Source organism: Microtus ochrogaster (assembly GCF_000317375.1).
Source record: "Microtus ochrogaster isolate Prairie Vole_2 chromosome 14 unlocalized genomic scaffold, MicOch1.0 chr14_random_1, whole genome shotgun sequence".
In the NCBI taxonomy this organism is placed as follows: Eukaryota; Metazoa; Chordata; class Mammalia; order Rodentia; family Cricetidae; genus Microtus; species Microtus ochrogaster.
Window position 1 is genome coordinate 27,709,925 of NW_004949096.1, and position 11,188 is coordinate 27,721,112.

Here is an 11,188-nt window from a genome sequence, read left to right on the forward strand (position 1 = left end):
TGCTGGGATTAAAGGCATGCGCCACCAACGCCTGGCACGCCTGCCAATCTTAAATTTTGTTTTTTTCTTTTTTAGCTTTACGGTAGTATCTGGTGGCTTAAAATGGACGTTTAGGGGCCATCAAGATGGCTGAGTGGCAAGCCTGACAACCTGAGTTGGATCCCTGGGACCCACAGTGTGGGAGGGAGGGGAGAACCAGTTCCTGAAAATCGTCTTCTGACCTTGCTGAGTGGGCCGTGACGGTACGTGAACACACGGACACACACCTACACCGCTCTTCTCAGACTCCTAAAGGTTTGGGGGTGTGGCGCTAAGCTTATTGGTCGGTTCCATTTCTTCCCTCGCGGAGTGCCTAGTCACGGCAGTGCCCGCCTTGTTGATGTAGGTTTGTTTGCTCTTGTTTATTTTTGCTTATTTGGTTTTGGTTTGTGGTTTTTGAGACAAATTCACCCCCCCCCCAGTTTCCTTCCTGTTGCTGATAAAATACTCTGACAAACACAACTTAGGGTACAAAGATTCTAGCTCAACAGTTCACCAAGGCGGGGTGTCAAGTCTGCCTGCCTTGTGTGGGGTCAAACTCATTGAACCACTGGGCCGGCTTAGCTCCCTGTAGGAGTTCTTTATAGGTTTTCCCCTCCCAGTACTGGGAGTTAGCTCTAAACACGGATGTGCTTTATTTCTCTGGCTAAATTGTTGGGGTGAGAGAGCTGGTCCCAAGCAGGAAGGGACGATATAAATAAATCAGACCAGTTAGGTAAGAAGTGCAGGTTTCCAGGCCGTGGGCAAGGGTGTTCCAGGGTGGTTTGCTCTGCTCTGCTTTTTAGGGAACCAATCACAACGTGTCAATTGAAGAATGTTGAACTGTCAGCTTCTGGTGCATCTAGATGAGGGCGTGGAACAGCTGGCTGTGAACTCGCCGCCCTCCCTAGGGTATCAGGTTCAGGGATCGATGTTTCCCTGCTCCAGGTGCTACCCTGTGATTTGCGCGTGTTCCCGAGGCTCTCCGCAGGAGGACCGGATTCCGCGCCTAAGGGACTGGCGGGCTGGCACCGAGTCAAGCGCGCAGGTGCTTCGCAGATTTAATGTGCAAGGCCGAAGGCGTGCAAGGACCCTCAGTCACACTGAAAATGCCAGTGCCCAGCACGCGGGACGGCTCAGGGACCTGACACTCTCGTCTAGCCTAGCCTCGTGCACTTAAAGTTCTCCGGGGACGCGTCCTGGTGAAGGCATGCAGTCCCCACGTCCCTTTGGCTGCAGCCAGGTCCACAGTGCAGTTTTCGCCCTGCAACGCTGTAGGGTCAGGCGGGAAGCAGTAGGCGGGAAGCAACAGGACTTTGGAGCCTGGGCGTGGAGGTGTTGCAGGAAGAGGGCAAAGGGGCGAAAGGAGCCCCGGCGGCCACGGCCACGGCTGCTAGTGGAGTCCGCAGGGACACGCCTGCCTCCTGGTCTCCCGGGCGGCGGGACCGCGGCGCGCGCTCCTGATTGGCCCGCGCGGTGGCCGCACCGCCGCCAAGCGCCGTCCGCAGACAGAGAAGAGAGTAACGGGACTGTGGTCGCGGGCCGCCCCAGCCACGCACCATGCCCTACCTGCTCATCAGCACCCAGATCCGCATGGTAAGTACTCGGCGTGGGTGACTACGACAACCACTCCGCTCGATTTTCCTGCGGTCCCCCGCAACCCGCCCGTCACACCCCCGTGGCGCGGACACCGAGCAGGGTCAGGCGGCCGGGTGGGCGGGGAGCTCCGCGGGGACACACACGACCCGCTTCGCAAGTGCTGCAGCCAGGGCCCGCACGAAGGCGAAGACCAAGCTGAGCCGCACGCACAGTGGCCACACCTGTAGCTCCTTCAAGGAGGGGCTAATCCTGATGCACTGAGAACTGGGGCTTGAGAGGAAGGAGGGGGCTGCAAGCGGCCTGGGAAGAGCACCAGACGGGAATCTGAGGTCTCCCTTCTCTAGGTGCAGTCATATCAGCTGGGAGTGGGGGGCAGGGAGCGTAGTGTACTGGATGCTTCGGAAGCCCCTTTGTAACTTTCAGATACACGATGCCCCACCCCCACCCCAGCTGAACAGCAGGGCGCGCTCTCATCCTCTTCCAGAATTCCAGCAGTGGGTGCAGACCCAACTCCCGCAGGATGAAGCAGGAAGCGTGGGCTTCATGACGGGGCAGGAGAGGTCTGGACAATGCTCAGGGCAGAGGTCTGAGAACCTGTACAGTTGTTAAAATACGGATTGCTGGGTGCTTTCCTCAGACCTTCAGAAACTCTGGAGAATGTGGGAATCCAAGCTTGGAAATGGCTCCCTCAACTAATAATTATACTTTTAATTCTTTTCTTTTTTTTTTTTCACGTAGCCCAGGCTGGCCTCAAATTCGCTATGTGTTAGGGGCTGACCTTGTTTTCCGAGTACTGGGATTACAGGCATGTCCACTAGGCTTGGCTGTCTTATAGTTTTACTGATATGCAATGCAATCAAAACATTCTCTGGTAGAAAACATACGGTTTAATGTCTGTGAGGGGTTTTGGTTTTAGTATATTCAGAGCTGGGTACCATCACTAGAATCAATTTTAATATGTGTCTATGAGCTCTAGCTGCTAACTTTATGCTTGCCTGTGAGTTCTTTTGGGCCTGGCTGCTTTCCTGTCCATGTTTTCAAAGTCCGTTCATATTGTTGCATTCCTGACGAAGAAGATTCTGTAGGAAGCCTACACCACTGTTTCCCACCTTGCAGCTATAGCCCAGGCTGGCCTCGAAGCTAGCCCACTGCCTTTTTTCCTACTAGAACTACAGGCTTGCCTTTTTTTTTTTTTTTTTTTTTTTTGAGACAGGGTTTCTCTGTGATGGCTCTGGCTGGCCTCGAGCTCGCAGAGATCCACCTGCCTCTGCCTTCAGAGTGCTGGGATTAAAGGTGTGCGCCACCACCACCTGGCTAAGCCTTGCCACCTCCACTGACCAGCATTGCAAGGTTGTCTCCAGCTTTTAGCTGTTACGGGTAGTTCTGCCAGCAGCATATATAGGTTTTTGTCATTTTTGTTGTTTTTTATTTTGGTGGTAGTTGTAAATTGCGAAGTTTACATGCCTGTGTGTAAATTTTCATGTGGACATGTGTTTTCATTTCTTTGATTCTCCAGGTGATGTCAATACACAGGAAACATGGTTGGTGGTGTCTGGCCTGAAAGTGCTGGCAGGCAGAGTTTAGGAAGCCAGGGAGGACCCACCCTGCTCCCCTCTTAGCTTGTGTTCCTCCTCCACACCTTCAGCGCTGTTCCCCTTTACCTGCCCCCTTCTGCCCAGCAGCCAGCTAAGCAGCTCCTGTGGCTTCCCTTGCAGGAGGTGGGCCCCACCATGGTGGGCGATGAGCATTCGGATCCGGAGCTGATGCAGCACCTGGGAGCCACGAAGAGACGTGTCCTGGGAAACAACTTGTGAGTAGTGGCGGCCTTCAGCGCCTTCTTTCTCCCTGGCAGTGCCTCCTCCTGCCTTCCCCTTTACACAACCAACACACCATTGCACGACAACATGCATTCATCTGTAATCCCCCACAGGGAGAGTTTCCCACAAGCCCCCAGTCTTCCTTCACAAGGCAGCTCATCTTTAGTGGAAGTCTGTGGAAGCACAGCCTGTCCTGAGTCCGGGGCTCTGGAAGTGAACTCTCCCTTTCCGTGTCCTCTCTGCTCTAAACTGGATCCCATCAGCAAAGACAATAGGGCTGGCTGAGTAACAGGGTCCAGTCCCAGAAACAGAGCAGGACACCTGGGGCCTCTTTCCAGCTCTTGGCTGCCCGGCATTTGGCCATTTCCTGCAGCGTATTTTACAGCATCCCTGCCTGAATGCCACTGCTTCCCCTTCTGATTCCTTGCCCTGTGTTAGCGTCTATTTCCACAGACACCATGACCAAGGAAGCATTTAATAGGGGACTTGCTTACAGTTTTAGAGTCCATGATCATGGTGGGGAGCGTGGCAGCATGAGGCAGGTGCTGGAGCAGTAGCTGAGAGCTTTGCATCCTGATTTGCAGGCTCAGAGAGAGACAGAGACTGGGCCTGGCATGGGCTTTGGAAATGTCAAAGCCCACACCCAGGGACACACTTCCTCCAAGGCCACACCTTCCAATCCTTCTAATCCTTCTCAAGCAGTTCCACTTCCTGGTAACCAAGCATTCAAATAGATGAGCCTTTGAGGGCTCCTTTCATTCAAGCCACCACAGCAACTTATGAGAAGCATTTAATTGGGGACTTGCATTGAGTGAATGAACCCATAACCAAAATGGCAAGGAGCATGGCAACAGGCAGACAGGAGCAGTAGCGGACCCATCTGACCCACGAGCAGAAGGCAGAGAGACACTAGTCCTGAATGGCCTCCTCCAGTGGCCCACCTCCTCCAAGACCAGTTTCCAATGCTTCCCAAAACAGGCCCACCAGCTGGAGACCAAACAAACATTCGATGATACAAGTCTGTGGGGGCCATTCTCTTTCAAACCAGCACAGCCTCCCTATTATAAAGCGGGTTCAGGGATCCTCAGAAGAATTGCCATCCCAAGTGCAAGGAGGGGTGGAGAAGACAGATCCCAGCCCTTGACCAAGGCAGGGAGGAGCCAATCCCATCCCTTGCCATGAGGCATTTGCTTCAAGATGCCAAGCTTGGGGTTCGGGGCCCGTATTTGCTTCATGCTCTCTACAACTCAAGGGAAATCAAACTTTCTGTGCCAGAAAAGGGCACGTGGATCCAGGTGCTAACCTTATTTGTTCTTCAGGGTTGCAAGACAGCTAGAGAGGGGCCCGAGCCCTGAGGAGGGGAGACTGCCTAGTGGGGTGCTCAGACTAACACACACAGCAGCCGTAAGGCTTCCGTGGGGTCTGCTATTCACGGCAGCCAGAGCTAACCAGCCTGTTTTCTCACGTATCGGAACAACAGTGATGGTACCTTCATCAGACGGAGAGAATAAAGCAAAATGTGTAGCACGGGACAGAACAGAGGGTGTGCACTTAGCCTCTCACCAGGCAAGTGCCCGGCAAACAGGCCTGGCTCTGGCTGGGTGCCTGCTCTGCTTCTCCTCACCTCGCTCTCCTGGTTTCTTCACAGCTATGAATACTATGTCAACGACCCTCCTCGCATAGTCCTGGACAAGCTGGAACTCAGGGGCTTCCGTGTGTTGAGCATGACAGGGGTGGGCCAGACGCTGGTGTGGTGCCTGTACAAGGGATGACCTGTGGACAGAGCACCTGTTCTTCGGAGGGCCTGACTTATGCCTTGAGCCCCAATCCTTGCAACATTGTCTGCCCTGTCTCTTTCTAAACTGTCAGGTTCCTTGCCCAACCCTGATGGCTGCTCAGCCTAAGGAGCCTTGCTCCAGTTCCTTGGGCACAGCAGGCCTTGCCCTGGTCTTGTCAGCTCCCCCAGCTAGGGGCCTCTTGCTCTAGGCCATGTGCTGAAGGAGGCTACCCAGAGGACACTCCCTGGATCCTGCACAGCTAGTCCAAGCCAATAAAAGGCCCTCATGAGTGGATGTTCCTTAGCTTTGTTGTGCAGTGACTCTTGAAATACAACATTCTTTACTGTCCCTTGACCTGAGTGGAGCCCTCTCAGATAAAGTCCAGCTCATGACAAAGAAAAGTAGACTTTTATATATATATATAAAAAAAAGTTTATTAGTGATGATGCACAAAAGTGTGTGGGGTGGGAGAGCTGGAGCCGGGGCTACGTGGGCTGCCCCTCATCTTCCTGCTGCATCTGCGCGATCAGCTGCTGGCGCTCAGCTGCCTGGCGCATGCGCATCATGACAAGACTCTCATAGTCCCTTTCTGACCGCACTGAGCCCTGGGAACAGAAGGGACAAAAAGTCAGGCTAGCAGGCATGGCCCCACAGATTCCAGATTCAGTATCATGCCTGGGCCTAGACAGAACCAAGTTAAAAGCTGAAGAGGAAGAAGGGGCGGAGGAAGGACCCAGACATCTTGGATTCCGACTCCTCCAGGAGCCTAGAGAGCAGGCCTGTGCTTCCCAGGCTGCTTCTCCATTAGCTCCTCATCCGCTCATCTCTAAGCTCCCCTGGCCTCCCTGTCCCCAGGATGTCACATCTCTCTCCATCCTGCTCTGGTCCAGGCCTCAGCCCTTTATCTGCTTCTCCTTCCCTCCACCCATGGCTTCTGCCTGGCAGGTTTCCAACAGAAGAGGAGGTCTGAGGTCTACTGGACACAGCAGCACTCTTCCCCTGTGGTCTGGCCTGCTGAGGACACAAAAGGGGGCCTTGCCCTCTCCACAAGCATGAGCCCAGCTTGCCTCGTAAAGACAAGACCAGGCCTGAGCCCTGAGGTAGGGTCCTTGGCTTTCTTTTAAGATCTTGCTAGCCATGCAGGGGACTGAGGAGGGGTTCACTTTGATAACCCAAGAACAATAGCCAGCCAGCCACAGGCCAAAGCTGTGGAAGGGAAGCAGCCTGACAGCAGAGCACTGTGTGGCCAAGCCTGTCAGGCCAACGGTATGAATCAGACCGTTTCCTCCCTTGGCACCGCTGGAGCTGTGACACCACTTATATCATTCTACAGCACATAGAGGGGTGGGAAACCCACCAGCGATGGCACAGAGCCAAGCCAGGACAGCAGTACCAAGTGTGGTGGCCCAACTGTAACAAAAGAGTTGTGGGGCCCTACGGGGGGGGGACGACCCCACGCTGGTGTGCTCCCACAGTAGAAGGCTTGGAAGTCAGTGACCCGGGGAATAACATGGGAGTGGCTGAAGTTGGGCCGCCAGGTTCTGGCTAACTTGTTTGGAATCAGGGGTGCAGATAAACAGGAAGTGACACTCAATCTGGTCCCCCTGTCTTTATATCTCCCCCACCCCTAGAAATAACCTCAGCCACCCTCCCCCCAACCACTGGCAATTCAGGGCAGCTTCACACGTACTGGCCCCCTCTACAAGAGGGTCCCCAAATGAGGCCCCCGAGCCAGAGGGAGAGCACTGGAGCAGCAGAGCAGCAGAGCAGCAGCTGGCCGGGCACTGGCCTTCTGGGTGCCGAGAGTAAAAGCTGAGATGCCATACTGATGTCCCGGCTATGGGGAGGGCGCTGCTCCTTCCCCAAGTTCATACTGCTTTACCAAGAAAACTTCAAGTCACCCCTGGCATGCCCCCAGAACCCTGGGAGGAGTAAGCCCTTTACAGGCATGGGGCTGGTCCTGGTTAACACACCCTCCACATCCTTCCCCACCATTCCTGTGGCCTGCCTAATGAGGGCCTGTCAACCAGCCCAAGGGCTGAGTCACCCACACCAGCAGGTCTCCTCTCTTCCTTCTCCAACAACTGTTCCAAAAATTGCCTTTCAATTAGCACTACCTCCCTGGGCTCTTCCCAGAGCTGGCTGGGGCTAGGGAGCCAGGCAGGCCTGCTGGGGTCACGGTATGGTGGCAGCGGAGCTTTGACTGGACAGGAAGTCACCTGGTGACACACCGGGCAGGGCTGTCCCCAGACCACTCCCCAGAGGAATCTGAAGCGTCCTACTGCCCTGGGGTGTTGGTCACAGCTGCCCCAGTCCCAGCCTGCGGATGCTGCAATTACCTCAGAGCATGAAACCAGCTTCCCACCTGACTGAGTCAGCTGAAAACAAAACACATCTCTACCACACGCTGGCACAAACAGTCACGCCACTAATCAGAGTCCCCAGATGCTGGCAGAGAGAGCACAGCCCCACACTGGCCAGGAGATCGGCACATGCCACCAACTACCAGAGAGAGGGTGCCGCAGCCTGAAGAAGTGCACACTCCCCTCTGGAGGTCCCGCCCTGCCCACCAGGCCCTCGGCCTTGTTTGACTCCGGCCCTGCTCTGTAAGTACCGCTGCTTCCTTTGGTTTTTTTTCTACATGCCCATCAAGTAACCAGGCCACTCTTATCTAGGCGGGGACTCCCAGCACTCTGATCTCCCGGACAAACTCTCCCTCCTGCTAGTCTTGTCTCACCATCCAAGATGCAACAAGACAAAGGGCCACACCGAGCAGAAGCGTGCAGCCTCTGCTCCTAGCCCTTGAGGGGTGTCGTCCCAGTTTCTGGCCTCCAGTCTGCTGGCAAATGGTCACAAGCTGCTGCTAAGCCCCTTTGTGGGGTTTCTCAGAAGCCGGACCTGTTGGCTGACTTAGGAGCTCCATGGAGACTTGGCGGAAAGGCTCCTTCCGCAATGCCTCCTTCTTCAAGAGAATGACCCTGGGGCGGCCGCGGCGACTGCGGAGACAGGGCAGCACACTCAGCCAGGCCAGCACTGCTGGTGGTGACCACGAGGAGTACAGCAACAGAGAAGTCATCCGGGAACTTCGAGGGAGGTCAGACGGCCGGCGTCTGCCCTTGTGGGGAGATGAGCAGCCCCGAGCCACTCTGCTGGCCCCACCCAAGCCCCCACGTCTCTACCGAGAGAGCTCCAGTTGCCCCAATATTCTGGAGCCCCCAGCAACCTACACTGCCGCCTACTCGGCCACCCTGCCTTCAGCCATCTCCCTGACAGGCCCTCTCCACCAGTGCTCACAAGAGGACCTTTTGGATACTCCCCATTTCCCGAGGACACCTACTCCGGACCTCAATGACCCTTTCTTTTCCTTCAAAGTGGACCTGGGGATTTCACTGCTGGAGGAAGTTCTTCAGATGCTGAAGGAGCAGTTTCCTAGTGAGCCCCACTTCTGACCCCGGTGAGGACAGAGAAAACTGGGGTGACTGGAGCCTGGGAGACCTAGGCAGGTAAAGTGTGGATTATGGAGCAGGTGGAGACATAAGCCACAGTGCAGCCGGCCCCGACTGCTGAGCAATCCTCAAGTCACCCGGAGTGAAGGGCAGAAGCCAGCTGGGAAAGTATGGGGGTCACTCTCTGGCAGGAGCCCTGAAGGAAGCTGGAAAGATCAGGAAAAGGAAGCCACACCTGCAACCACAGGAACTGGTCATAGGTCAGGGGAGACATAGGGTGGCACAGGGCGAGTCAGGAAGTAGGACTCAGACCAGCCTCTAGAACCACTGTCAACAGAGAAATCATAGGCTACATTTAGGAAGAAGCCGTCTGAGATTAAGAGGAAGACCGGAGAGAGCAGAGGTAGAAAAGCCACCTCTCACTTCCTATGCTTGTTTAATTGAAGTAAAAGCAAACCGAAAGTTCGGTTCCAGAGGCTGGAGAAATGGCTCAGTGGATAAAGAGTTTGTATGCAGGCAGGAAGGCCTGAGTTCAGACCTCCAGTACCTACATGAAAAAAGCCAGACAGGTGTGACAGCCTGCCTGGAATTCCCACGTTCAGGATGCAGGCACCAGGAGTCCCAGGGGGCAGGCTGGCTGGCTAGACTAGTCAGATTGGCAGACTCCAGGCCCACGCGCACACACACACACACACACACACACACACACACACACACTCAAACATACACTATACAGACACAAACATAAATCAGTTCCTTTTCACCCTAGCCAATGTTTGCTTGTTTTTGAGACAAGGTCTCTTACGTAGTACGGGTGGCCTTAAGCTTGATGCTCCTGGGACTGCAGGCATGTGCCACCACACCCAGTTGTTTGGGCCGCACTGGGACCCAAACCCAGAGCTTCACGCATGCCAAGCAAGTACTCTACCAAAACGGCCACATGCCAGCCCTCTAGCCACATTTTAAGGATGTTTTTAAAAATTATTTTTAATTGTGTGTGTGTTTGTGTGAGTGTGTGTATGCGTGCGTGCACACACGTATACACAGGTGCCTGGAGGCCAAAGGTGTGAGGTGCCCCTAGAGCCAGAGTTACAGGCAGTTGTGAGCCACTTGATAAGGTTGCTAGGAATTGAACTCAGGTCCTCCGGAAGAATAGTGTCTGTTCTTAATTGATAAGCCATCTTTCCAGCCTACCTAGCCATATTTTAAATCAACAGCCGCACCTGATTCATGGCGACCAGACAGTATGACATAGTTAGACCGAAGTCCACCGGATGGTGCTGGCCAGACACTAGTGCGGAAACAGCAGAAGCTTGGCTAAGGAAAGGAAGATGCCACCCGAGGTGCAGATGCAGGAGGGGCTGACAGAGCAGGAGAGGCAGGTGGAGGAAAAGGCAGGGGAATGCCCAACAATCATTACCAAACAGAGCGTGAGACTCAAGCTGCTCACAGGTCCTAAGCAATTCTGTGAGGAGTGTTCTGGGAACTCCCACAGTGTTATGTATGGGGGCCTCTGGGAAAGGCTGTACAGACAGCAGCCTTCCTTCCCAGCAGAGGGATGACTTGATCAGGGAAAGAACAATGCACCAAGCAGCTCCAGAATCCTCCACCAAGCGGGGAGTTCTGCCTTGCCCCAAACAGGCCAAGGCTGCACCTGTTACTACCCCAGTCTGTAGTAACTCAGAAGTGCTGGACACATGGGTCTGGCCCCCAGGCTACTCCAAATGTGAAAGAAGGGTGGAGGGAAGGCTGACACACCCTGTACCGTCTCTCTCTTGTGCCCTGCGCCTGTGCGGAGGTGTCCAGCTGAGGGCTCTGGATACAGAGGCAGTGAATAAAGGTTTTCTAATGCAGCCTACAGAGAGTGACCTGGATGTGGAAGGCTGAAACTGAGTGGTGGAGGAACAGGCTTCTAAGTCAAGATCCTGAGCCGGCCTAGACCACTTCATGTCCCTCCTCTACCCAGGGTCTGGGACACTGTGGTGGTCGGGATGAGAATGGCCCCAAAGACTCGTGTTTGAATGCTTGGTGAATTAGCAGGTGTGGTCTTCTTGGAGGAGGTGTCCCTAGGGGGTGGGCTTTGAGGTTTCAAAAGCCTGTGCCATTCCCAGTTAGCTCTCTCTCTGCTTGTGGTCGTTACCTTAGCATATAAGCTTGCAGCTACTGCTCCAGCATCCTGCCTACTGCCGTACCTACACTAATGGCCATGGGCTCTATAACCTCTGGAGCCATGAGACCCCCACTTAAATGCTTTCCTTTATAAATTGCCTTGGTTATGGTGACAAAACTGTCATGGCAGTAGAAAAGTAACTAAGACAGGCATTCTCCCCAGAACTCCCAACCTCTCAGGCACAGGTAGTCAGACAGAGACCCTAATAACTCTGGGAGGCTGTGGACATGCCAATAGGTACCCAGGCTGTTTCAGAGAAGAGAAGGCCAGGAGCTCCTGCCCCCAAAGCACTTATCTCTCCAGCAAAAGTGACCAGGAGTCTGTGCCCCAACTCTGCAGTCAGGCTGAAAAACTGGGCCA

At 54.4% G+C, this 11,188-nt stretch overlaps 3 protein-coding genes across 5 annotated transcripts in view; 2 read left to right on the forward strand and 1 right to left on the reverse strand.

Annotated features, from left to right (window-relative positions):
• The first annotated feature begins 1,492 nt into the window (after positions 1-1,492).
• On the forward strand, positions 1,493-5,515 carry Gchfr (GTP cyclohydrolase I feedback regulator). The gene is made up of 3 exons (XM_005364260.2): positions 1,493-1,614; positions 3,333-3,427; positions 5,083-5,515. The coding sequence occupies exons 1-3, from the start codon at positions 1,579-1,581 to the stop codon at positions 5,204-5,206; spliced, it is 255 nt and encodes an 84-aa protein (XP_005364317.1). The 5' UTR covers positions 1,493-1,578; the 3' UTR covers positions 5,207-5,515.
• C14H15orf62 (chromosome 14 C15orf62 homolog) lies at positions 3,354-9,343 on the forward strand. Of its 2 annotated transcripts, XM_005364262.3 has the most exons (3): positions 3,354-3,427; positions 6,158-7,818; positions 7,888-9,343. In XM_005364262.3, the coding sequence occupies exon 3, from the start codon at positions 8,134-8,136 to the stop codon at positions 8,659-8,661; it is 528 nt and encodes a 175-aa protein (XP_005364319.1). In that variant the 5' UTR covers positions 3,354-3,427; positions 6,158-7,818; positions 7,888-8,133; the 3' UTR covers positions 8,662-9,343. The 2 variants fall into 2 exon arrangements, with proteins under 2 accessions (XP_005364319.1, XP_026643540.1); XM_026787739.1 differs by having other exon boundaries at positions 6,158-9,343.
• Dnajc17 (DnaJ heat shock protein family (Hsp40) member C17) overlaps positions 5,599-11,188 on the reverse strand; it is a 34,468-nt gene continuing 28,878 nt past the window's right edge. For both annotated transcript variants that reach the window (XM_026787738.1, XM_005364263.3), the window contains one exon: positions 5,599-5,817. In XM_026787738.1, the coding sequence (XP_026643539.1) occupies positions 5,698-5,817 (120 nt within the window). In that variant the 3' untranslated portion in view covers positions 5,599-5,697. The remainder of the gene's footprint in view (positions 5,818-11,188) is intronic.